Consider the following 24,234-nt stretch of genomic DNA (forward strand, 5'->3'; position numbering starts at 1 on the left):
ATATAAAGTTTGAGGCCTTCTGATTTTATTTTTTTAATGTTTTTGTCAGGGTACACTTCAGGGAAATTTTTTAGGTCCAAGAGACCATCAGAGATAAGTAACTTGTTCTCAAAACCACTGTGTATTTATGTACCTCTGCAGGAATCACATCTGCAGACCTGATGGTGGGGTGGGTACCTGACAGGGGCAAACACAGAGTGAAGGAACAAGGACAGGTGATTCTGGAACACATGTGGTGTCTCTTGGAGAGTTTTCTCAACTTAAGTTGGTCAATAATTATCCCCACTAATACCTGACCACTTCCTCCATCAGGCTGGTGATGTGATTGAGTAGAGAACTTCTGGATAAAACTGATGAGCTGAATCCCAAGGATTCTGTGAACAGCTTGGCAAATGCCAACCAGTTAATGCCATGCACTGGTTCCAGTGTGCAGAGTCAGCTGGAGTGAGAGCTCCAGTGCTCAGCTGGGAGCAGGGCAGGGCTGCCGTGTTCCTCTCAACCTCCCAACACCCTCTCCCAGCCCTTTGTGGCTCCATCCAGCAGCACCATTCCCTTCCCAGCCCTTTGTGGCTCCATCCAGCAGCACCATTCCCTGCTGTGCCAGGCAGACGTGAGGGCATTCCTGCCTCGTATTGCTTTTGTGTGCTTATTTAAAAGGAATCAGCAGATCTGCTGAGTGCCTGGGTAATGGAACCCAGATGTGGGCACTGCTGCCCGCTCTGCTTGACAAATCTGCAGCTTTTGGGATTTCACCAGGGTTGCTTATTATTTACAGAATGTAACTTGAGACAGTAGAACAAATTTTTAGATTAAAAAAATCAAGTGGTGTGGAATGTTTTTAGCTGTGCAGACCAAACAGAGAAGTTTGCCAAGGGGGTGATGGACTAACTCTGTGCAGTTAGGCCAGCACCAGTGGCACGGGGTTGGAGAACTGCTGGCCTTGTCACCAGGGAGAGAATGATCTCTTATCACCAGGATCAGTGTCTGAGCATGGAGGGCACAGTGAACACTGAACTTGTACTCTAAGGCGCTTCTTCCATTTAAAAACAAAACCAAAACATAGACCTTTGGCTCAGAAATTGCCAAACCCTCAGAAATCCATTGTGGATTTGCCTTTGTAGCACTGGTACTTTGTCTCTGACCTGCTTTGAGCCAAACATTGGAAACCAGCGTTGCCCTGAGTTCCAGTGTCTAATGGTTCTATCCCACCACCATTAGGAAATGCAGTGCTTCAGATCCCTCTTCTGAAGGAGATACAGAGTATTAGAGAGGCTGGCACAGGGCAGTGCTTGTCTGAAGGATGGTTCATGTCAAATCCACTGCACGGTGCAGCTGCTCTGTCCCAGTTATCCAACCTTCCTGAGTGTGAGATGGAAAGTGTCTCAGCAAAACATCACCACTGTTAATTAAAACCCACCTAAGGCTGCAGACATTCACTCTGAACTTGTCAGTAGGTGCCACAGAGAGGTTTAAGAGCCACCAGGGGCTTCTTTGATTAGTGATCTTTTGCCATTTTCCTGCTTTTGGAAGTTAATAGGTAGGACAAGCAGCAAGATGTGAATGATACTGGTTGGAATTCTTTAATTTTTTGGAACTTTTGTCTCAATATTTTGCATTCATAGAGGCAAACACTTTTGTTTACTGCTTTGTAAGACTCTAATAGCTAAAAACAGGCACATCTTGTTCACCTGTTGTGTAGGTTTTGAAGGACAAGAATGCTGTAACTGGTGCAGGTGAATCCTGCTTATATTAAAGGAATTTAAGGGGAAGGATAGGTGACTTGCTCCAGAACCACAGTACTTTAACAGCACAGCTCTAACCACTGCATTAAGGGTTGTCAAAAACTTAAAACAAATTTTAAAAGGGTGCCCAGGCTTCAGGTGTGGGACTGGGCTGCTGAGGGGGACAGGTGACAAGGAAATGAGGCTCCAGAGAAAACATCTGCAGGTCATGGAGCCCAGAAGGTGAGTGCTCTCTCCTGGTGGTGGGCAAAGGTCCTGTCCCTGGATCAGAAAGGCTGGAGTTCCTTGTGCAGGGTTTTACAGAGAGTTGGGATGGGAAGGGAGAGCACTGATCCAAAATGGTGCATTTGGCTGGGAAATTCGTAACAGCAGTAGCCTGGAAGAGCTGTGAAATACCATGGAGCAGCCCCAGAGTGATGCTGCTGGGAAGGGACAGGGAATGAAGCAGGGCTCAGCAGCCTGTAACACAATTCTTCAGGGGCAGGGCGTTCCAGGAGCTTGAAGGAATTCAAAGTATTATTTTTTAACAAAATTCTGCTAAGGGAGGAACCGAGCCTGCAGTTCTGCAGTGCTGTGGCCAGTATCAACCTCTGATGGCTGCCAGCCCACAAACGTGTGTCCTTCTTATTGTCATTTTTTATAGACACACAGAAGGGTAAAGTATGTTAAACCTTCCTATGGGGACCCTAATTAATGAGGATTTTTCTTCTGTATTAATTTAACTGCATGTTCCTTCTTCCATAACCGTGGAGTTTGCAGTCTCCTGGGACTGTCCATCAGTGAGAACTCTCTCTGGTTTTTTGCACTCTTATTTTCTTTAGAGCAGTGAGAAGAAACAGTCAAATCAGTAAAACTGCTGACAAATACATCCCCAAACCTACAGAGTATATGCTGCTTAGGTCACTTATTCCTACTAATTTAGCAACTTGCCCCTTCATTGTAGACAAAGTTATTCTAATTTTATTATTGTATGGTTCTGTATCTCATGGAAATGTGTGAGTAGACACCACATCTTCCAGATCCAGGCCTTCCAGGATCTACACACCAAATTTGCGAAGACCTGGGATTTTTGAAGGCTTTGTATTTGACAATGACCAGAGCCCTGTGTGCAGACAGGTGTCAGTGGTGATCCCTGTGTGTCTCCTGCTGCAGGACCCAGGCGGAGCGAGTGCGGAAGCCCCGGTGCTGCAGGGGCCCCCAGGGACTCCTGCCCCGCTACCTGGAGAGCCAAGCAGAGGGACAGGAGCAGCTCTTCAAACTGACAGACAACATCCAGGACGAGTTGTGAGTACACAGCCACTTACACAGCTACTCTGGGTGCTTCTGTTCTGTTTGCTGCCATCACATCTTCATATCTAAAACTGCTTCACACACAGACACGTGTTCAGTTCTGGCCCTCACCACTGCAAGGACATTGAGGGGCTGGAGGGAACGGAACTGGGGACAGGTCTGGAGCACCAGGAGTGTCTGGGGGAGCTGAGGGAGCTCAGCCTGGAGAAGACAAGGCTCATGGGGGACCTTCTGGCTGTGCACAGCTCTCTTGATGGAAGAGCAGCCAGTCAGGCTCTGCTCCCAAAAACAGGGAACAGGAACAAGGGGCAGGATTAGAGGAAATAGCCTGAAATTGCACCAGGGGAGGCTCAGGTTGGATATTGGGGTAAATTTATTCATGGAAAGTCATAAAGCCCTGGCTTGGCTTCCCAGGACAGTGGTGCAGTTGCCGTCCCTGGAGGGATTTAAAAGCCATCTGGATGTGGCACTTGGGAACATGGGTTAGTTGGCCTGGGCAGTGCTGGGGAAGCAGTTGGATTTGATGGTCTCAGAGGGCTTTTCCAACCCCAATTCTGTGATTCTACAGGGGGAATATCAGTTTGCTGGATTGGGGTCTAAAGGCAGAATTCATCACTTCCCAATCCCCACCATAGTTACTGATCAGCTGTGTCAGGGGAGGGTGTCAGATGTTGTCTCTGTCACCCATCAGAGCATCTGCCAAGGCAAAGGGTCAGAATTGCTGATGGTGGAGCTGGCAGAGGGAGGTTCAGGTTCAGCAGGGTCACTTGGTGTCACCAGTGTCACCGGGCAGGTTCCATGTGCCACTCCAGGTTCTGCCTGAGGAGGAGATTGCAATCTGCCACTTACTTGTGGCCCTGTGAGTTCACATTTGGGGTATCCTGTTTCCATCTCCTTTCAGGATCTTTGTGCCTATTCAGGATGGCTTTTAGGCAGGGAGACTGGAAAGAGCAATTTGTGACCAAAAAAAATCACCAGCGTAGCCCAGAGCAGAGCAGTGGCCTTTATCATCAAGTGACACTGTTCATTCACTGTGACTCTCTCCATTAGGGACATCATTCAGCAGGAACACAGTGTTTCTTGTCATGGAAAATAAGTACAAAATTATGCCTCTGACTTTTATCCTAGTATCATAATCAGAAACACATTTGAAGACCTGATTATTTGCATATTTTCCTTCAGAGTTAAATCCATAAAAGGGGGTTTAATACCTTGCTCTACTGTTCTAACTAAATGTTTCCACATTTTTTTCCAGTTAGGCTCGCTGTTTCACTTCTGGAAAATATTGTGTAATTACTTCCTGATGTTGTTAAAAAACCCCACAAATTCTCCAGAGATCTGGTTGCTTCTACTTTGTTCTACTGGATCATGTTTCATTTAATTCTTCATTTTATTAATTTGACTATTTTGAATAGTGTATATGTATGGGTTTAAAAGAAAGTATCTTGCAGTAGTATCTGAAAAGGTTAAAAATACCCGTTTTAAGAAGTAGACACAGAAAAAAAGTAACAGTTGGCAAGAACAAAGGTAATGATGCATGACTCAAACTTAGAACAAAATGTAGAGCCTGAACTACAAATTAGCTAATGTTTCTGGGCTTCTCCATTAACTCTCTGACCTCTGTTTCAATTCCTCAGAATATATACATGCCACCAGTAAAAGTCTTGTAAGGAGAAGTACATGCATCATGAGTTGTCCTTAGAGGGCAAATGCAGGCTGTGGTCAGTGTTTCCCCTGCACTTGAGAGCAGCTGCCAGTGCCCAGCTCTTCCCATGGATGTCCTGGTGTCCCTGGTGGCATCCTGGTGTCCCTGGTGGCATCTTGGTGTCCCTGGTGGCATCCTGGTGTCCCTGGTGGCATCCTGGCCCAGCTGCATCTGGGGCCTCCCTCAAACCCTCGTGTTTGATGTGCCTGTCCAGGGCACCAGGCTGCTCTGCTGCAGCTGTACTGCTGCTCTGGGTTTAAATTAAGTTTTCTGCGACACTTCATAAAAAATGTCACTCTCCATCCTATTTAACTAATTTCAAAGGCAGAACCTTACCCTGAAGTGTTTGAACTCTGATGGAAAACTGCAGGGCAGCTGCTGATTGCCGGAACTCTGTCAAGGTTGTCTTTCACCTGGGCTCCTCTAAGCTGAAATCTACTTTTCTTCCAGTTTGTTTTACTTAAAGGAACACAGTTTTTTTATCCTCTCCTGGAGCTTCATGCAAGGTTAGAGCTGGACAAAGCATGTTACAGGGGCCCTTTTTAATGAGGCTGGTTGTGCCCTTCCCAGCACTGACACCGGTGTGTGCACCTTTCCCAAAGGCAAGTTCAGTGCAGAGCAGTGTCTTTGGGAGGACTGGGAATACAGAATTACTGGAGTCATCCTTTTATACCACAAAAAGAAACCATGGCCTGACCTCTTGCCATATTTTTGGCTATTAACATACGTTTTATAGCTCTGGGTTTATTTGGCTACAGATCACAGTAGCTTGTGCACAGTGATGTTTAACTGGCAGAGCCAAGGGTGCATTTGGAGATGGGAAACTTTTCTGTTTACCAGAAACACGGAGTTTGTGACAAAGGTCACTGATTTCTAATCCAATGGAGGATTCTGCAGGATGTGAGGACAGCAGGCAGGTTTCTATGAGCAGTGGCTCAGAGGGCAGCAATTGGCCTGACAGCAGCAGAATCCTCCTTTACAGATGCATGTCAACCCTGGGGGCTGTTGGCAGAGCTTTTTTACTCTATTTAGCACTATTCTATTACTCTACTCAGCTGTGATTCCACATTCAAGTTGCTGAATTTTCCAGCATTTAAAAAGCCCCACTAATGAGGTTCATCTCAGTAGCAAATCAGAAGTGGGGGAGAAGCATTTGTGTGTTCAACTTCCATTTCACTTTTGTACCTTACAATTATTCTTTTACACACCAGCTTTTTCAGCCATTGTAACTCTCAATATTCCAAACTAACTCTTCTTTCCCTCTTCCTATTCATCACTCAGCCTAATCTCCCTGGGGAAACCTGCTTGCTGCTTAACCTCTCACCCCTTGTTAAACAGCTAATTTCTCTTTTCTGCTACTGATCCTGGCAGCAGGTTCAACTTGTTTTTGGTTTTGAAGGCAGGGAGGTGTGGGGAGCAGGGAAGCACAGGAGGGTTACAGGATAGCTCTGGTCATAAATGTCTGCAAACCTTTCAGATACCAGCACTGGAACTGAATTTAGCTGCAGTTCAGCTTCAGCATTAGGACTTGCTGTGCTCCAGAGCAGTGAAATTACTGTTCCTAAGTCCTTGTCAAAGGACATTTTTATGTGTCCCTGTAATGCCCAAAGCTGGTGGCCAGGCAGACAGCACTAATACTTGATTTACAGCATGATCTTTTTATAACTAGGTGAGAGTGTCCTTCACCAGCTCCATTTCTAAACAGTTTAAATTAAATACAGATGAACTGTACATGTTGCACTGCTACATTTTCTGATGGACTTCTGAAGGTTACAGAACAGGTGAAGACACTGGTTAATTTGCTACTTTTAGCTTTAAGCTAATAATGTTTTCTCCTTTGCTGCAGTTTCATCGCCGTGGAGAACATTGACAGCTACTGCGTGCTCATCTCCTCCAAGGCCGTGTATTTCCTGAAGAGCAGCGACTACGTGGACAGGGATTCCATATTCCTGGAGGTCAGGTATGATGACCTGTACCACTGCCTGGTGTCCAAGGACCACGGGAATGTCTACATCCAGCTCACCAAGAAGGCTGTGAACACCAGCAGCGGCGTGGCCATGCCAGGCCCCTCCCAGCAGCGGCCCATGGTGAGGAGCTGGCAGCACTTTCCCCTTGTGCTCCCCTCGTGACCAAAGTGTTTTAGGCACAGGCTTTGTTCTGGAAACAGAAAACAGCACTGAAATCAGCTGCTGCCCAGGTTTCAGTGACTGTGGAAGTGGCTCCCTAAACTCCTGAGAAAGCTGAAGAAAGGAAAACCCTAAAATATTCCTGCAGGCAGAAAAGTAACAGGAAGAAACATGTATTTACCTGTGAAAGGCTCTTAACTTTACCACATAAATGGAACTTGGGTACTTTGCTGCCTGTTCAGTCTTCTCCTACACAGTATATTTACTGTGAGGTCTCTAATGCTAGAACCAGTGTTTATATTTTGTGCCATTTCAGTAGTTGCTCAGAGCCTTTCTGCAGGCCCAGTTACAAACTCACCCCTGAGCCAAGTCAGTTCACATTCCAAACAGACCAGCCAGATAAAAGGTGGGAGGGGAGGCAAAGGAAATAACCTCAGCTGTGGCACAGTGTTCCTGCTCTCACCCTTGAGTATCTGTGTGTGTACCTGGTGCTCCCTCACACTTCTTCCTTGCTCCAGCCTCGCTGCTGAGAAGGAAACTCCACTGAAACCTTTCTGTCCCTTACTTCAAATCTGAAATCTATTCTGTTTTAGCTGACAGCAGGAGCACATTAAGAAAAATCCCCTTTCTTTCTGCAGGTGAAAGTGAAATCAGAAGCTCTGGCAGTAAAGCTGTCCCAAGAAATCAACTATGCAAAGAGCCTTTATTATGAGCAGCAGCTGATGCTGAGACTTAGTGAAAATCAAGAGCAACTCGAGCTGGACTCTTGAAAATCCACTTCCTCACTGCCAGAAAGAGCTGCAAGTACCAGGCTGGAGCCAGAATTGTGTGACTAGAGAAGGAAAAAATATAATTTTAGTATTTAGAGAAAACAAAAGAGGTGGCTTTTCTTTTTTAAGCACTAGTTGTATAACAGAGGTGTAGCTGATGCAGCTTTGGGTCTGGGAGAAGCCCTGTATTTTGCTAACATGTATATATGTACAAGTGTCCATGTAAATACAAAGGGCAGCGGGTGTTGGTATAAATATGAGTCTGTTTACTGTGTAAAGAAATTAAAGGAGCTCTACTGAGTCACACTGCACTACCTGACACAAGCCCTTCACTCTCTCTCTGTCTTTTTTTTTTGTCCTTGGGAAAACTGATTTTCACAGTGCAGGAATGTAGATAAACCTTTAAAAAATAAAATTAAGAATTAATTTCAGCTGTTGGAACACAGGTGTCCTGTGGTTTGGAGATTTAACACCATGAATAGGGTGCATTAACATTGGGGCTTTACATGGATTGTTTGGTGGGCTTTTTGTTGTTTTTTTCTCTTAAATCACTAATACAGGTACATACAGGAGACCTGGTCTTGCACTGAAATGTCAGCCTCTTTTTTAACAAAAAAATTGCATTTTGGTAAATAATGCAGGGAGGATTCAGTTTTACATTCACAGTCTGCATCTCAAGGCCCCTTTTCTGACTTGTTTTTGAAGAAGTGAGCAGCCTTGGAGATTGAACCTTGACTTCAGATTTTTCCTTCCCTCAGGTGGAGGAAGGGTGGGGGGAGAGGAAATCACCAGCTTGTTGGACTTCACAATATCCTGAAAGTAAACTTCTAAATACTAAAACCAGCAAGTTTTGTTTTTTCTGATGTCGTACACCACATCAATATTTGTCTCATTAACTGTAACCACATTGAAGAGGGAGGAGTGAGTGCTCTTAAACACCTTAACCCACAGGAACTGGAACTCTCAGTGCCACGTTTACTCCCTGAAGGTGCCAGCTTTGGATATGAAGACACAAATCTCCTGTAACTTGCTGAGTAACCTGCATTTTAAAGGGTGACTTGATAAACCTTTTGATTCAGTGTAAGTAGAGCTTTAAAAGGCAATTTGAATTTCATGAAGACACGTGGGAATATTTTGCTGCTGAAGGTTAGAATGAAACCAGTTCTGAGCTCTTGTAAAATACTGGGCTGCTTAAGGTGGGGAGGGAAAACAAGGAGGAGTTCACTGCTGTGCTGAGCATCTCCAGGGGATGGATGGAGCACTTGGGGTCTGTAACCATCCCTGAGGAGATGATGTGCAAACACCAAAGCAGTCACTGAACTGTGGCACCCTTGGAGTGGCCATTTGTGTGAAAAAAACTGTCCAGCTTCAAGGTGTGATAAAGAGCAGATGAAATAACACCTCAGCAGGGGCAGGAAGGGAGAAGAACTGTCTCTAACTGGTAAAGAGACTCCACACAGCATGGAAATGACACATGGAAATGACACCTTTCCATGTCTTCTTTCTCCCCTCTGCTCTCCTTTCCTTGCCTGTTTTCCCAGTCCTCTCATCCCCCTTCCCCACCTGTCACATCTTTTCCTGTCCCCCCTTTTCCTTCCTTTTCCCATCCTTTCCACCTTTTCTCTCCTTCCCTGCCCTCCTCCCCCTTTCCCTGCCTTCCACTCTATTCCCCTTTTCTCCCCTTTACTGTCCTGCACTCTCCTCCTGTCCTCTCCTCTCTTGTTCTTTTCCCTGGCCCAAAGTTTCACTCCAGTTCTCCTGCAAAGCTGAACAAATCCAGGGGCTGTGTCCACACTGTCCCTGCTGGAAACATCCCCACCCCACCAACTGCCCCTGCCTCCCAACACTTGTCTGCCCACTCCTGACACTGGGAATTATCCTCACTTTCTCAGGGCATGAAAGTAACTGGAAAAAAGAAACTTTTAGACTCCAAAAGCGAGGGTGAAGTTCTGTGTGTCCTGCATCTGTGGCATGTTCACAGTGAAAACCCCTTTTCCCTGCCATCACTGCTGGATCAGGAATGATTCCCAACAGCTGGAGGGGTTCCTGCAGCGATGGGAACAATGCCCTCCCCTCCCCTCTGCTCCTGACAGAGCCCCAGGAGCTCAGTGGGATGATCCCTCTGAGCAGCCCCAGTCCCAAAGGCTGCTCTCCAAAGCCAAGCAGTGTTTACATTTTTGTGGGGAGAAGCTAAGTGGCTAAATGGGCCCATCTCAAACCAGAGCAATAATCAAACAGTTCCCAGTGACAGGGACCTTTTCATCTCTTCACTATCTCATTTCCTAGACTGCATGATGCTTTCCAACATTTATCTATTTTCTCTTCACTAAAATACTTAGTAACATCTTAGCCCAACTCTATATATAGATATATATTTTAAACTTCTTTTTCTCTCTGAAGCACAGTTTAGTAGGAACCTGCTTCCTCCAGTGCACAACCCACTGGGATGATAAATCCTCTCAGCCCTTGCTCTCTTTTTCTTCTCAGAGGAATCGACCTTGATTTGCTGCTGACACTGAGTTCACCTCTGGTACCTCATGCTGAAAAAGCAGGTTTCAGTAAATATATTCTCTTTAGATTACAAGTTGCTGCAAAGGTATTAAAAAAATAATAAAAGCAAAATCAAAGCACATTTTAATTAAGCCAAGAGCTGCTCAAGATCCACTTACACAAGTTTTCTTCTGACAGTAACACTGTGCATGTGCTTCTGTACTACTTTTTTAATATATATAACCACCCCCAAATGTACATCTACTTCAGAATTCTCTTGAAAAGCTAAGGCTGTGTTCCAAACTCCTCTATTCCACCCTCCTAAAGGCAGGGTTGTTGCAAAGAGAGAAGAACATTATTTTTCTGAGAATAAATACAATAAAGTAAAAAAATTAAATAAAACAATATTACAAAAATAAAATCATAAAATATGCCAAGAGTTTCAGACTCCAGTCTGGATTGCTGCAGCATTCCAGCTCGACAGCACACTCTTTACTCCACATTATGGTGCTTAATTTTATCAAATGCAGGACTGGGACAAAGCACTTCCAACTCCCCTTGTCTTACAGGTTTGACTTTCTTGAAATCCATTTTTTTACAGCTGCTGGTGGCCTCCCAAATGGTCTGACAGCTTTGTCAGAGGGCTCAGGGCAGCACAAACCCATCTGCCTTCCCCTGCCAGAACCATCCCTGGCTGAGAAAAGGTTTTGTTACCAGGACTGGGAGCAGTTTGACGGAACCATGGAGTTTTCATAGTTTCTCCAGCAGCAGATTTTCTGCAGTGGGAGAATGTGAGGCAAACTCAGCCCAGCTGGGTCTGTGAGCAGCCCTGCTCCTGCCTCGGGTGCAGGAGAGGGCAGAATCTGACAAGGATTCCTGCCAGAAAGAAAAGGTTACTCATTAACCACTGACAAACACTGGGGAAAAAAACAGTCACATTGTTTTGCTCAGTACAACCACAGCACATTTTTGGCCAGAAATACAAATGCTGTGGGTGCAAACTGCACTTCCCTTAGAGGGGTCAGCTCTGCTCAGGGCCTGGGGACACTCATGATGAACAGAGCATCAGAATCCCACATTGTTTTGGGTGGGAAGGGAACTTAAAGCTCATTCATTCCCTCCCCTTGCCATGGGCAGGGACATCTTCCACTGTCCCAGGCTGCCCCAAGCCCCATCCAGCCTGGCCTTGGGCACTGCCAGGGATCCAGGGGCAGCCACAGCTGCTCTGGGCACCTGTGCCAGGGCCTCCCACCTGTGCCAGTAAAACATAATTTATACTTATGTCACACTTGGCTGGTGTATGTTGGGGTTTTCAGGGTTTCCTCCCTGTAGCTGACGCTCCACGGCCCGACCCTGTGCCCAGCACAAAGCACAAAGAGCAACCTCAGGCCTGCTCTGGGCAGACTCAAAAGCACTGAAAGGCCATGGGCCAAGTAAACAGCTTCCATGTGCATTTCCATTCTGGATAAATGGCTGGGTCACCCAGAGGACAAGGGCTGTGGATGGGAGCTGCAGAACAATGGGTTCTGAAAATGCCAGCAAAAAAAGTCCCCTGCATGCTGCAGCTGTAGAGGAATTCTAATAAATAAAGGAGAAATCCATCATACCAGCTATCCCTCAGCCCTCCAGACACCGCAAAAACAAACATTTGCTCTGCCCCAGGAGGGTGACTCACCATTCCTAAGGACTGTTGCTCCAAGGCCTTTGGCAAATGACCGACATCCAGCCATACAAACCACCGGGTATCAAAATAATGATGTAGCAAAAAACCTGTGCCTGCATGCAGCTTTAATAGGAGGGAAAAAATAAAATCATTTTTGCAAGTAACCTTTTGCATGACCAGACCCCTCCCCAGCCTTCTTCTGGCCCCTCCAGCAGCAGGAGCATCACCACTGATGTCTCCCCTCTGCCAGTGGGCAATTCTAGGTCCTTCCACTCATCCTCTTTCAAGATTTCTTTGAATCTCAAAGTATGGAGGAAACAGCATTTGAGGTAAACATCCCAGAAATGTGAGGATTCTATTCAGCACCACATTCTATGCCAGAACACATCTTTATTTGTGGTATAATAGCACTTGCACGATCCTGCAAAGGATTATCCAGAGACAGTATCCCTATGCCCCCAGTTCAGACAGGCAAACGTTTTAGAATTTTGTGTATAAATGGGTACAATCATTATTTCTGACTTGGCTCAGTGCAAACCTGACTCCAATCATGCTATTTATAGTCATAAATAATTGTTTGTCGTATGTATATGTCATATATGTTAATTGTTATCATATAATCATATGACATATGACAATTGCCATATATATATATGAATAAAAAGTTGTATATACAACTTATAACAATATATAATTGTGTATATATAGTTGTATATATATATATAAAATTGTATACATATAATTGTGTATATATATTTATTTATATTTTATATATATATATACAATTCATATAGAATTGTTTGGCTTGGATGTCTCCATGGATGGGGCACTGCTCTGGGCAGCCTGTGACTGTGCCTCACCTTCACTGTAAAATTCTCTTCCTTATATCTGGTCTGAGTCGACTCTCCTTCAATTTAAGATCACTCTCCCTTCTCCTATAGCTGCAGGCCCTGCTAAAAAGTTTGTCCCCATCTTTCTAGTAAGGCCTCTTGAAATAGTGGAAGGAGCTCTAAGGTCTCCCTGGAGCCTTCTCTACTCCAGGCTGGCAACCTCCAGCTCTCCAGCCTGGCTCCAGAGGAGCTCCAGCCTTTGGAGAATCTCTGTGGCCTCCTCTGGACCTGCTCTGTGTCTTTCCTGTGCAGAGGGCTCCAGACCTGGACACATTTCCTTCCTCCCTGAACTGGGTGCCTCTAATCTGTACCAGCCTCAGCAGACAATAAGATGTTCCTTTCTCAAGGCACCTCCTTGTTTTGTGGCAGTTGTCATTCTTTGGTGTCACTACTCATGCATTTCTTCATCACTAATCCCAACTGCTGATCCTGTCCATAAAAAAAAAAAATAAATATTTTAAACCAGACCAGTATCTACCTGGAGAAATTCTGTGCTGCTGATGAAACCTTGTGAGCAAAAATAAACATCTGCCAAGGTCATAATCACAGTGAGATCACACCAGAGCTGACATTTATAAGCAGGTTTAAGAGCCAACTCCCCCACTTTCAGCTTCCTGACTTCAAACAGTAAAAATCCACATGACACCAACAACTTCACTCACCTTTTCTCACAAACACCTTTTTCCTTCTCCTTTGAGCACACACCAGAGGGAGATCAACCTGCAGGAGGACATATACTTTATACATCACCCAGAACACATCCAGGCCATAAGGACATGTACTTTATACATCACCCAGAGCACATCCAGGCCATAAGGACATGTACTTTATACATCACCCAGAACACATCCAGGCCATAAGGACATGTACTTTATACATCACCCAGAACACATCCAGGCCATAAGGACATGTACTTTATACATCACCCAGAACACATCCAGGGCTCCCCACAGCCGTGCTGGGAGCTCTCCCAGTCTCCAAGAGCAGCACCCGCTCTCAGAGCAGAGCTCAGGGATCTGAGCACCAGCATCAGGGACAGCTCAGCACAGCCTGTGTGCCTCAGCCTTATGTCTGTATTCTCTCCAAGATTATCCAGTGTCGATTTGCTGTGGGTTCCAGGGAAATAAAGCCCCTCAGAGGATTCCAGAGCCACACCTCAGGCAAGCCCAGGGCAGCATCGCTGTGGCTCAGAGCAGCTTCCACCGCACCTTTCACACCCAGATGCTGAACTGGGCACCACTTCTGGCAGAAAACCCATCACAGCCACAAGCCCAGGGCCTGTGCCTGCACCCGAGCCACATCCACACCTTCCCCTCACAGCCACAGCCCCAGGCCTGTGCCTGCACCCGAGCCACATCCACACCTTCCCCTCACAGCCACAGCCCCAGGCCTGTGCCTGCACCCGAGCCACGTCCACACCTTCCCCTCACAGCCACAGCCCCAGGCCTGTGCCTGCACCCGAGCCACATCCACACCTTCCCCAGGCCGTGCCGCTGAGGGCCCTCACTGTGCTCACGTGGGGACAGGTGCCCACCACAGGAGGAGCCTCGGAACTCGGAGACGAGCAGGGAGCGTTTCTGGAGGCCTGGCTCCTGTTCAGAACAGAAATATTTCCCTTGGCTGGCGCGAGTTGCCGGGCCCGAGCGCGGTGCGAGGCCGGAGGAGCCGCTTTTCCATTCCCCCTTCCATTACTCTTTTTGATTGGCACTTTAATGAGGGCGCCGGGGGTCGACCCCCTGCCAGGGGGCCGGTTCATGCCCCGTTTATCTCACAGTCCATGTAAGACTAAAATAACACGCTGGGCTGAGTTTCACTGGCTCGCGATCCCGCGGCCCACCGTGATGGATTGAGTGACTGCAGCAAGTTGGCAGCTGAAGTGTGTTGTAACCGTATCTTTCTGTCAGCGCAACACAATGGATTTGCTGATTCCCGGCCTTTTCCCAGTGTTCCCCTCACCATCGGCCCACGAGCTTCCAAAGTTCATTTTGCAGGGGGCTGCAAAGTGATAATAAATAACACGGCAAAGGTTACGCCGAGCTTTTCTTCCCCTCAGCTGCCTCAGGAGGGGCTGCAGGGCCAGCCGCGCGGAACAGCCGTAAATCCGCTCCTGAGGGGAGGAAAGGTCTCTGCTGCTCCTCTCTGGGAGCTCACTCTGCTCAGCCAACTCCTCCCCGAAAGGGAACAGGGCACAGGGCTTCTCTCTCCAGAAGAAACCCCCCCGGGGGCTGAACTTCACAGGCTGCAGAATCAGGACCAACAAGCCACAGGCCTCGTTTGCACCAATATAACCCATGAATTCACTAGAATATCCAGGAATCCTGTGTGATTCCATGATAGATGCCTTTCTTTAATATTCTAAACATCTTCAAAAAGTATCTTCATATCTCCTCTACAGGAAAACCTCAGAGGTTTTTTTTCCTTTAAAAAACTGGAGTCTAGGAAATAAACTGAGTATTTTTAGCCATCCAAAGCAGTCCTCTACTAACTGAGACCTTGTCTCCGTGTCCTGTTCCCACAATATCCCTTCATTCTCCCTGTCACTGTCTGCAAAGTAAAGTACATCCCTCAAATACTGGGGAGAACACTCTAAATTTTGGTTTCCTGCCATCCCAGCCCCTCCCAGCAAGACTGAACAAATGAGCTCCACAACAGAAGGGGCTCTTTACTTCCCATATAAGAATTTTGGACAGCACAAATTTCAAACTAATGACTCTCCCACCCCTCAATAAACAACAGTCAGGGCAAAAACCCACCCCTGGGGCTAATAAGTACAACGGGTGAAACTGTTTCCCTTGCTTAGGACAGCTCTGTACATCCACAGTTTCTTTAAGGCCTTGCACAGGACAATAACACAGCCAAAAATAGCTCCAAAATCAACTTAAGAGTTTTCAGCTGCCATAATATCAGTGCATCCTTAAATATTTCACTGTGGGTACCCTTTTCCATCACTGGGTTCTGGATCCACCTCACTCCAGACAAAAACAAGTGTGCTTCTGCCCACAGAAGGAACCACCAGAGACACTGAGCAAAGAAGGTAAGAAAGTGAGGATACAGATGTTGAAGGGACTCAAAGTTCAAGGAAAAATGCACCAGGATCCAAGAACAGAACATGATGAGGAAAAGGGGCCAGGCTGAGGAGCTGCTTGAAAAACTCAGTGCTCTCGATGGCAGCTGTTTGTATGGACCACACAAATAATGCAGATTTCAACTCACAGTGCTGCAGAAATGAGCCTCATGAGGAGAGGAACTCTGAGAGAGAGAAGAGACAACCCCAGCCCCAACAGGAGCAGCAGTGGCAGCACTGGAGGCTGCTCCTGGGGAGCCTTGGCAGAGTGTGGAGCTGCTCCAGAGATCCCAGCTGGGTCCTGTGACCCCAAACCTGCAGATCCAGTGCTTTGAGCTGGCCACCCCAGAGGCTGCCAGCACAGCACAGGGATCAGGGATGTGCCACAAACGCCGTGTGAACTCCCCTGGAGCTGCCAGTGGCCCCTCTACCTCCCATTCCTCTCCAGCTCGGATCTGCTCATTCAAGCTGCTGCAGCCAAGCCCTGAATGCTCCTCTGGGGAGAGGCAGACACTTACACCTTAACACAGAAGAGGGCATACTGAGCCTACAGCCAGAAAGCCTGGGAAATATTAGGAAAAACGAGTGGGTGGGGGAGCTCAAGGGACCAGTGGGAGGATGCGGGAAATCAGTAACACTGATCTGAATAACTGGTAACAATTATTAGATCTTTTTTTGGTATGAATCATCTCAGAGGCTCATCATTTAAATGATGTCACTCAAGGGGCAGTAAAAAATACAGCAGAAGCCACCAGCCTGCTATGACAGGGGTTTGGAGCCACAGAGTGATTGGCCAGACAGGTCTGGGAAACTTCAGCAAAGCACTGAAAAGGGATCAAGTTTTGTGGAGAATTTACACTCTGACAGATCTGACAGGAAAATTTGCCTTTGGCAAGATTATGAGGCTGCTTAGGGCTCTGATGAATCTGCCTGAACTGCTGGAGAAGGAGTAGCTTCACTTATCTGATGACCACTGACCTTGTCCTTGCCCTGTCCCCTCCCCAAGGGTGGAATCTGTATTTGAAGCTACAGGTTGTAAACTCAGCCAGCCAGAACCGTCCTGAGGGAACAAAACCAAACCAGAACAACACAAGAGCCCAAACCAGGCAAACAACAGTGTGAGTTTGAACAGAATCTGCTCTCTGGGTTCACCAAACCCACCCAAGAGCTCCCATCCCATCCTTGCAGGGGAAGGAGCAGCAGAGGTGGCGCTGCCTTGTGCACGTCCCAGCTCCTTTTATCTTCTTAAACAACTTCTTCAACAACTGCAGGAGAAGAAAAACTCTTTGATCAACAACCAGTAGCATCAGCAGGCTCAGGAACTCAACAGTAACCACATCACAGTCCTTATCCCTTTCTCCACACCTTCCACATAACACACTCCCTTTTCCCAAACTGCAGAACCATGGCCATTTTCTGCCAACATAAAACACTTTCCTCACCCAATCCATGTTTGCTTCCCACCTGTGGGCACAACACAGGATGCTGCCAGTGCTCCTTTGCAGCCAGTCACCTAAACCTGGCAGTGGCTGAGGAGCTGAGTGTGAACAGACGTTTATAGGTAGCTCCAAGAACTTCCCAGATCCAAAATGAGGGTGGAAACCACCCCTGTGTGTGCAGCAGAGCAGGAGGCAAAGCTGAAATTATTCACTGCTCCAGGAAGGCTCTTAGCTTCCTGAAGTCAGGGATTATCTCCAGGTTGCTCTTCTCTTTTCAGACACACAGCTCCCAGCATCTACCACCCAGAAGTGCACTGCCACTAGAAGTTTCTTAAGAGGGTTCTACAACAAATTATTTTATTTTTTTACTTTTTGAACTTTTATGTAATTCAGACACACAGAGAAAAATTTAGGACTTGGCTCCTGGAAATACTGGGCATTAGAGAGCTGCTATTGGTCTCAGACCTCCCTCACCTATGATGAGAGAAAAGGGAAAAGGAAGATTAGAGAACTCTAGAGTTGCAATTTCAACACAGTGGTTTTCAAGCCAAGATTGAAGCAATACAAGGTATTGCTCTCCAACAGACCTGTCACACCACAAACCACAGACATGGTCTGAGAAAGAAGATCAAGAACTTCAGGCCTCACCACTACGCACTGATTGTGATGGAGAAACTACTTAAAACCCAGGAACTTTAATTTGTTTGGAGCTTTCTGGGGAGTGGAGACCGTGGGGATTTAGGGAAGGGTCAAGAGAAGAAGTCCAGCACTTGGTTCCACACATGCATCTGGAGCACAGCCCATTTCAACAAGGTAATGTGAGTTTGAGCCAAGTACACCACGGTGACTTATCAGTATCTATTATTAACCTAAAAAAATTTACCTTAATGGTTAGCATAATGCTGTGTTTTTACAACATCTGTCAGCAATTATTTGTATTTACTTGTGCTGCAAATGCAGAAGAAAAGTCAGAGAAATAAACACCAGAATTCCCACCACTCTTGTGTTTTCCCACAAAGAATCTCCAATCATCGCTGTTTAGACACTCACATTTACTCCTTGCCCTCTCCAGCTTGGAATTTCTTCCTAATCCTCTGTGACCAGTAATCAGTCCTCATTCACCCTGCAGCAAACACGGACTAACCCCTGTGCAATCCGTGCTGTTGTACCAGAAATCAGAGCTGTGATATTCCTTGGATTCAAAACAATTCCTGCTCTCCCTTTGGCCATGCCTTACCCCAGCAGAAGGGAGCAGGGAGAGCAAGGGCTGCGCTCCAGTCGCACTCCACCTGTGCAAGGCAGGGTGAGGAACAGGTTAGCTGGGTGAAAAGTTCACTGCAAGCTGAGCTGTCTGTTTCTCTTGCTTAATTTATCCGATATTTGGCTAACCTTGCTCTGAACCCAGCCCCCAAGACCCCCTTCCTCTCATCCCTCCCCAGCGGGCTGGTGTCAGCCAAAGACACCGCCTCCAATTCCCTTCTCCTGACCCTGCCGAGGGGAGCGGGGGCTGGGACACGGGGCCGAGCACAGAGCAGAGCCCGAGCACTGCACACATCATCCTTATTTATGCTCCAAACCTCCACAAGAGCAAACACGAAAGCCCCACAGTCAGCAACATCGCTTGACACGGTGTTGCAGCTTATCAGCCTTCCCAAGGCTGGATGGCACCCCCTGCACCTCCTCTGCAGCCTCTCCCGAGGATGCAACGCTTCCTAAAGTGGCTTTTGATGGATCCCCGATCCCCCTTGCCAGGGAACCGGCACACAGCTCCCACGTCCACAGCCTGGAGATCACAGCTAACCCAGGGTGCCCATCACCTCCGTTCTGCAGCTCCAGAGCCTCTCAAGGAACCTGACAGACGAATTTACATTCTGCAAAGCAGAGAGCAGTAGCTGCAGTGACACAGAACACGAGCAGGGAGAGCCTAAAGGGCTTTTCTCACCTCAAATCCCACAAAGTCAGTGGAGAAAAGGCTGGAGGGTATCAAAATGTGCTTACTGCTGCTCTCTGGAGAACAGGATTCCCTGATCCACAGACCTTTATACATCCATAAACTATTCCCCCTGCAGAATACAGCCAAGGTTTGCTCAGAAACTGCTGAGCAGCCTCCCTTTCCCTGGTACTCTACAGCTGCCCACCCACTCTGCCCCTGTGCCCAAAAACTGGGTGAAAGAGCCCCTGCCATGCCCTGCAGGGCCCTGCTCACTCCACACGTCAGAGCTCAGCCTGGTGATGCAAACTGCTGGAAAAACTGCCCGGAACACGCGCTCCTGGCAGCTCTCCTTGTTTTCCTGCTGTGCTCAGGACTGTTCCCAACACTCTACAGGGCAACACAACGTGTATTTGATGGGCTTCTCAATGAACTGGGCACAGCTTCAGAGCAGGGCACAAAGCAAAGCTGCCAAGCTGTCCCTGCTGCTCCCTTTGGTGTTTAACCTGGGGCTCCCCAGAGCCCACACTTGATTCCTGCTGGCACCCTGCTCCCACAGCCCTGCCTCCCTGAGAGGGTGACTCAGGATGTGCCTCAGATTCTGTGAATGGAGCACAGCAAAAGTTTCCTGTAAACCTGAACTTAATCATTTTTGACCTGACAAAGAACCTCACAGCTTTGATACACCAGAGCTGCCTCAGGCCCAGGAGGGAATCTCACAGACAATTTATTATTTTTACAATCTGTATCATCAGAGTGCCCAAAACTCCACTGCAGTGTGTCTGCATGCACCAAGTTCCTGTCCCACTGACAGGGAGGGCAGAAACAATCTGACAGCTTTACAATAAGTGGAAATTCCTTGTGGTCTAAGAACAATATTAAACTTGTTTCTCAGGGTCAGCAGATGACCTCGCTGACACATGGTTTCTCTGGAAGCAGCACAGACTGGCCTAGTTCTGATGTGGTCACTAATTTAGTGACACCATCCATTCCAAACTTCACCACTCCCACACCAAAGTAGTAAAATAACAGTTTACAAAGGGTGCTTTGAAATAAAAACCCCAAGCCCTTACCAAAGCACACGATCCAGCACCACCCTCCCCACCTAATGCTCCAAGTTTCCAAGGCATGAAAGTCGCTGAGAAGAGGCAAGAAAGGTTGTCAGGAAGACATGAAACTGCACCAGAAGGAAACTGAGGATGCACAAAAACCCCTCAGCCCACATGGCACCTGCATTCCTCAACAACAGAACCAGCACAGGTACTCACCACTCACCATTAATTATAATTAATCTATAAAATAACTAACAACATATAATTTCCATACAAGGAATCCTTTGTGCAAGCTCTGTTATGGATTTTAACGCCTCTTCAAAACCTGGGTGGGTAAAAAGGAGCTGGATTGTTACAACAGGTGAGAGAGAATCAATCACAGAGCTCAGTGCTACAGATCCTCGTTTGCTCCTTCCAGCCACCACACAGAAAAGCAAAAATACTTCAAAAGATGCCATACCTGCATAATTAAAGGCAAGCTGAATGCAATGAATTCAAATTGTTTACAGGTGCAGCTTAAGAATCACCTAATTTTAAAAAAAGACTGCACATAGTTGATGCAGCCATTTTAATAATTCATCCCAAAACCCCAGAGTTTGTTTATAAGAGAAAAGAGCTTGTGAAAACCTTGGGAGAGACAATTTTCACTTTAAAAATACAGGAGGGCAATTAACAGGTCAGGCTTCAAAGGAAATCTGTGTCCTCTTCTCCATGTATCCAATTTAGAGGCTTCTGTTTCTGGGGAAAAAACCCAAACAAAACCAAGGAAAAAAACACAACAAACATGGAAACCCCAACACCTCCATCCCCTGCTCCCCCAAAACCATCCCACATCACAAAAATGGAAGAGGGCAGCAATTGGAAATTCACATTTCAGCCTCTCAGGCAGATTCTTCAGCTCTTGCTAGCTCCTGAGGAGGATTTTTGCCCCCCAGGGCTGCGGACAGACCCTCACAGACACAACGCTCCCCTCCAGGCACTTGGGACACAATTCCAGGGGCTGCTCCTGTTGGAACAGGCTCAGCTCAGACACAGCCCCCACACTCCAGGGTCAGAATCAACAGCGAGAGATCCAGGAACGATGCTGGAAACAAAGGAATTGAGGGAGGTCAGCCCAGTTGGTTGGAGCTTGGTGCTGATAAATTGTGATAAATTGATAAATTGTGGCTTCAACCCCTGTTCAGGCCATTCAAGAGCTGGGTTTGATGGAGGATCCCCTTGGGGGTCCCATCCAATCCAGAACAGTCTGTGATTCCAAATTTGAGCCAGGGACAGGGAAACCTGTAACCTTGACAGCCTTTGATGAGCTCAGAAGGAGCACGTGGGGTTCTGGGAGCCCAGAGGGTTCCATGGTCCTGTCCCACAGCTCAGAAAGGTTCAGAAAGGTTCCACTCGAGCCCCACCCACCTCTGGGATGCAGAACCCGGGGAGATAAATGTGTTTGTGATAGGATATGTGTGTGGGGTGTGGGGTGTGAAACACTGAGAGCAGGGGGGCTCTGGAGCCAGCCAAGGCTGTTGGTAAGAGCAGGCAGGGATTGCTGTTGTTGGTCACAAACAAGGATTGCTGTTGGTCACAAACAGGGATTGCTGTTGTTGGTCACAAACAGGGATTGCTGTTGTTGGTCACAAACAGGGATTGCTGTTGTTGGTCACAAACAGGGATTGCTGTTGTTGGTCACAAACAGGGATTGCTGTTGTTGGTCACAGACAGGGATTGCTGTTGGTCACAGACAGGGATTGCTGTTGTTGGTCACAAACAGGGATTGCTGTTGTTGGTCACAGACAGGGATTGCTGTTGGTCACAGACAGGGATTGCTGTTGGTCACAGACAGGGATTGCTGTTGGTCACAAACAGGGATTGCTGTTGGTCACAGACAGGGATTGCTGTTGGTCACAGACAGGGATTGCTGTTGGTCACAAACAAGGATTGCTGTTGGTCACAAACAAGGATTGCTGTTGGTCACAGACAGGGATTGCTGTTGGTCACAAACAGGGATTGTTGGTGGTCACAAACAGGGATTGTTGGTGGTCACAAACAGGGATTGCTGTTGGTCACAGACAGGGATTGCTGTTGGTCACAGACAGGGATTGCTGTTGGTCACAAACAAGGATTGCTGTTGTTGGTCACAAACAGGGATTGCTGTTGGTCACAGACAGGGATTGCTGTTGGTCACAGACAGGGATTGTTGGTGGTCACAAACAGGGATTGTTGGTGGTCACAAACAGGGATTGCTGTTGGTCACAAACAGGGATTGCTGTTGGTCACAAACAGGGATTGCTGTTGGTCACAAACAAGGATTGCTGTTGGTCACACACCGTGAGGAAGAACAAGCTGTGCATTGGTGGAGAGGGGTCCATGTGGAGGTAGGGCAGCACCTTCCTGGGACAAACATCTTGTTCATGCTCCTGGAGATAAGCCCAGCACAAGATGAGTCTGGAAAGTGGGCAGGGACTATGATGGGGATTGAGATCAACTGAGACCCACAAAGCCTCTGATCCATTTCCTGAAAGGTCTGAAAGAACATCCGTGACACCTGATTGACACAGAAACTGAGACAGCAATCCCAACAATGGGAAACCCTGTCCATAAAAAGGCACGCCCCCAATCCTGGGTGGTGTCCCTGGGCTCCTGGACATCCCATCAGCTGCACTGATCCATGCTGAAACCAAGAATGACATCCCAGTAGCTGGATCAATGCTGGATCCAGGACTGGTGGGGTTTTTTTTCCTTTTTCCTTTTTCCTTTTTCCTTTTTCCTTTTTCCTTTTTCCTTTTTCCTTTTTCCTTTTTCCTTTTTCCTTTTTCCTTTTTCCTTTTTCCTTTTTCCTTTTTCCTTTTTCCTTTTTCCTTTTTCCTTTTTCCTTTTTCCTTTTTCCTTTTTCCTTTTTCCTTTTTCCTTTTTCCTTTTTCCTTTTTCCTTTTTCCTTTTTCCTTTCCTTTCCTTTCCTTTCCTTTCCTTTCCTTTCCTTTCCTTTCCTTTCCTTTCCTTTCCTTTCCTTTCCTTTCCTTTCCTTTCCTTCTCCTCCTCCCCTTCCCCTTCCCCCCCCTTTCTTTCTTCTCTTTCTTTCTTTCTTTCTTGTCTGTCTTTTTTTTTCCTTTCTTGTCTTTTTTGTCCTTCTTTTCTGTCTTTTTTCTTCCTTGTCTGTCTGTCTGTCTGTCTGTCCTTGTTTCCCAGCCAAGCCCCGGTGGTTTCGGTGCTCTCGGGGTTCCTGGGCTCGGCCGCTGTGGCTGGACAGTGACCTCAGCACCGGCGGGGGGACAGCACCAAGCAGCTCCGAGGCCCAGAGCCAACACCAACCATCCCCAGGCACGGGGTGCAGCACCTACAGAGCAACCAAAATATGAAAGATCGCTCACATGTGGGATCTATTAGGGCGTTTCGAAGGAATTCACGTTCATTGTTTCCCTTGAAATATAAAGGTTATAAAACTTAATGGCCACATGACAAGGAAACTATATGAAACACTCAGAGATTTACAGAGTGACTGCTCAGCTCTCGGGGCATGTGGCTGGAAATTGCTGGGCAAAAGCCAATGAGCCCCATGGTCTGAGCTTTTGGGCAGTTTTCTTATTTCTTCCTTTCTTTTTCTGACCTTGCAGACTGGTATTCGGTTACCACAGCAGCTCCAAAGTCAAACAGAAACACAGCTTGTATCTTCTTTCAAGTATTTATTTCTTTTGTCCTGTTAACACCAAGCAGTGAAAGGAATTGTAAGGATTTTGAAGGGGTGGGGTGGGGGGAAGGAATGAAAGCAGGAGAAAGGAGAAAAAAAATATGGACATAATGGCTTAATTTCTCACAGCATGTGCAGCACAAATGAACAGTAAATAAATCCCGTGGAAAAATGCAAACAAAGGCTACGTTTGCTCAAAGTTCCATGAAAAAATCCCATCGTCAGTGCCACTGAGCAAACATCTCTGTGATTAAATCCTCAGAGCCTCTGTGTGATTTCTAGGCCAATTCAGCACAGCAGATATCTTCCCCCTTCCCCCAGAACATCCCCGGGCTGCAGCAGCCACAGGATTTTGGTTTCCAAGCCTTGTTTTGGTTTAAGGCATGGAAATGTTGTA

At 47.0% G+C, this 24,234-nt stretch overlaps 2 protein-coding genes across 8 annotated transcripts in view; one reads left to right on the plus strand and one right to left on the minus strand.

Annotated features, from left to right (window-relative positions):
- Window positions 1-7,957, plus strand: part of VPS13D (vacuolar protein sorting 13 homolog D) — a 95,931-nt gene extending 87,974 nt beyond the window's left edge. For all 3 annotated transcript variants that reach the window (XM_014257260.2, XM_014257258.2, XM_088066601.1), the window contains 3 exons: window positions 2,895-3,026; window positions 6,584-6,824; window positions 7,502-7,957. In XM_014257260.2, coding sequence (XP_014112735.2) covers window positions 2,895-3,026; window positions 6,584-6,824; window positions 7,502-7,633 — 505 coding nt within the window. In that variant the 3' untranslated portion in view covers window positions 7,634-7,957. The remainder of the gene's footprint in view (window positions 1-2,894; window positions 3,027-6,583; window positions 6,825-7,501) is intronic.
- Window positions 6,809-19,261, minus strand: LOC106628443 (uncharacterized). Of its 5 annotated transcripts, XR_001331825.2 has the most exons (5): window positions 18,997-19,081; window positions 18,230-18,468; window positions 13,339-13,396; window positions 11,799-11,909; window positions 6,809-6,894 (listed from the first exon to the last, which is right to left on the minus strand). XR_001331825.2 is itself a non-coding variant. In XM_088066602.1 (3 exons), exons 1-3 carry the CDS (start codon window positions 14,430-14,432, stop codon window positions 13,065-13,067), a joined length of 348 nt encoding a protein of 115 aa, XP_087922728.1. In that variant the 5' UTR covers window positions 14,433-14,499; the 3' UTR covers window positions 12,982-13,064. The 5 variants fall into 5 exon arrangements, 1 of the variants encoding a protein (XP_087922728.1); XR_001331824.2 differs by lacking the exons at window positions 18,230-18,468; window positions 18,997-19,081 and adding an exon at window positions 19,122-19,261; XR_001331826.2 differs by lacking the exons at window positions 18,230-18,468; window positions 18,997-19,081 and adding an exon at window positions 14,152-14,499.
- Window positions 19,262-24,234: the final 4,973 nt, after the last annotated feature.

This window comes from Pseudopodoces humilis, chromosome 24 (assembly GCF_049639895.1).
Source record: "Pseudopodoces humilis isolate 2021_Gansu_Grassland_sample_001 chromosome 24, ASM4963989v1, whole genome shotgun sequence".
In the NCBI taxonomy this organism is placed as follows: Eukaryota; Metazoa; Chordata; class Aves; order Passeriformes; family Paridae; genus Pseudopodoces; species Pseudopodoces humilis.

Coding starts and splice junctions, on each gene's coding strand:
- LOC106628443 (XM_088066602.1), bottom strand. CDS start 14,432: ATGAACCGGCCCCCTGGCAGGGGGTCGACCCCCGGCGCCCTCATTAAA. Junction 13,397..14,183: donor CCTGTCCCCACGTGAGCACA/GTGAGGGCCCTC, acceptor GTCCTCCTGCAG/GTTGATCTCCCTCTGGTGTG. Junction 13,106..13,338: donor AAAGGTGTTTGTGAGAAAAG/GTGAGTGAAGTT, acceptor TTTTATGGACAG/GATCAGCAGTTGGGATTAGT.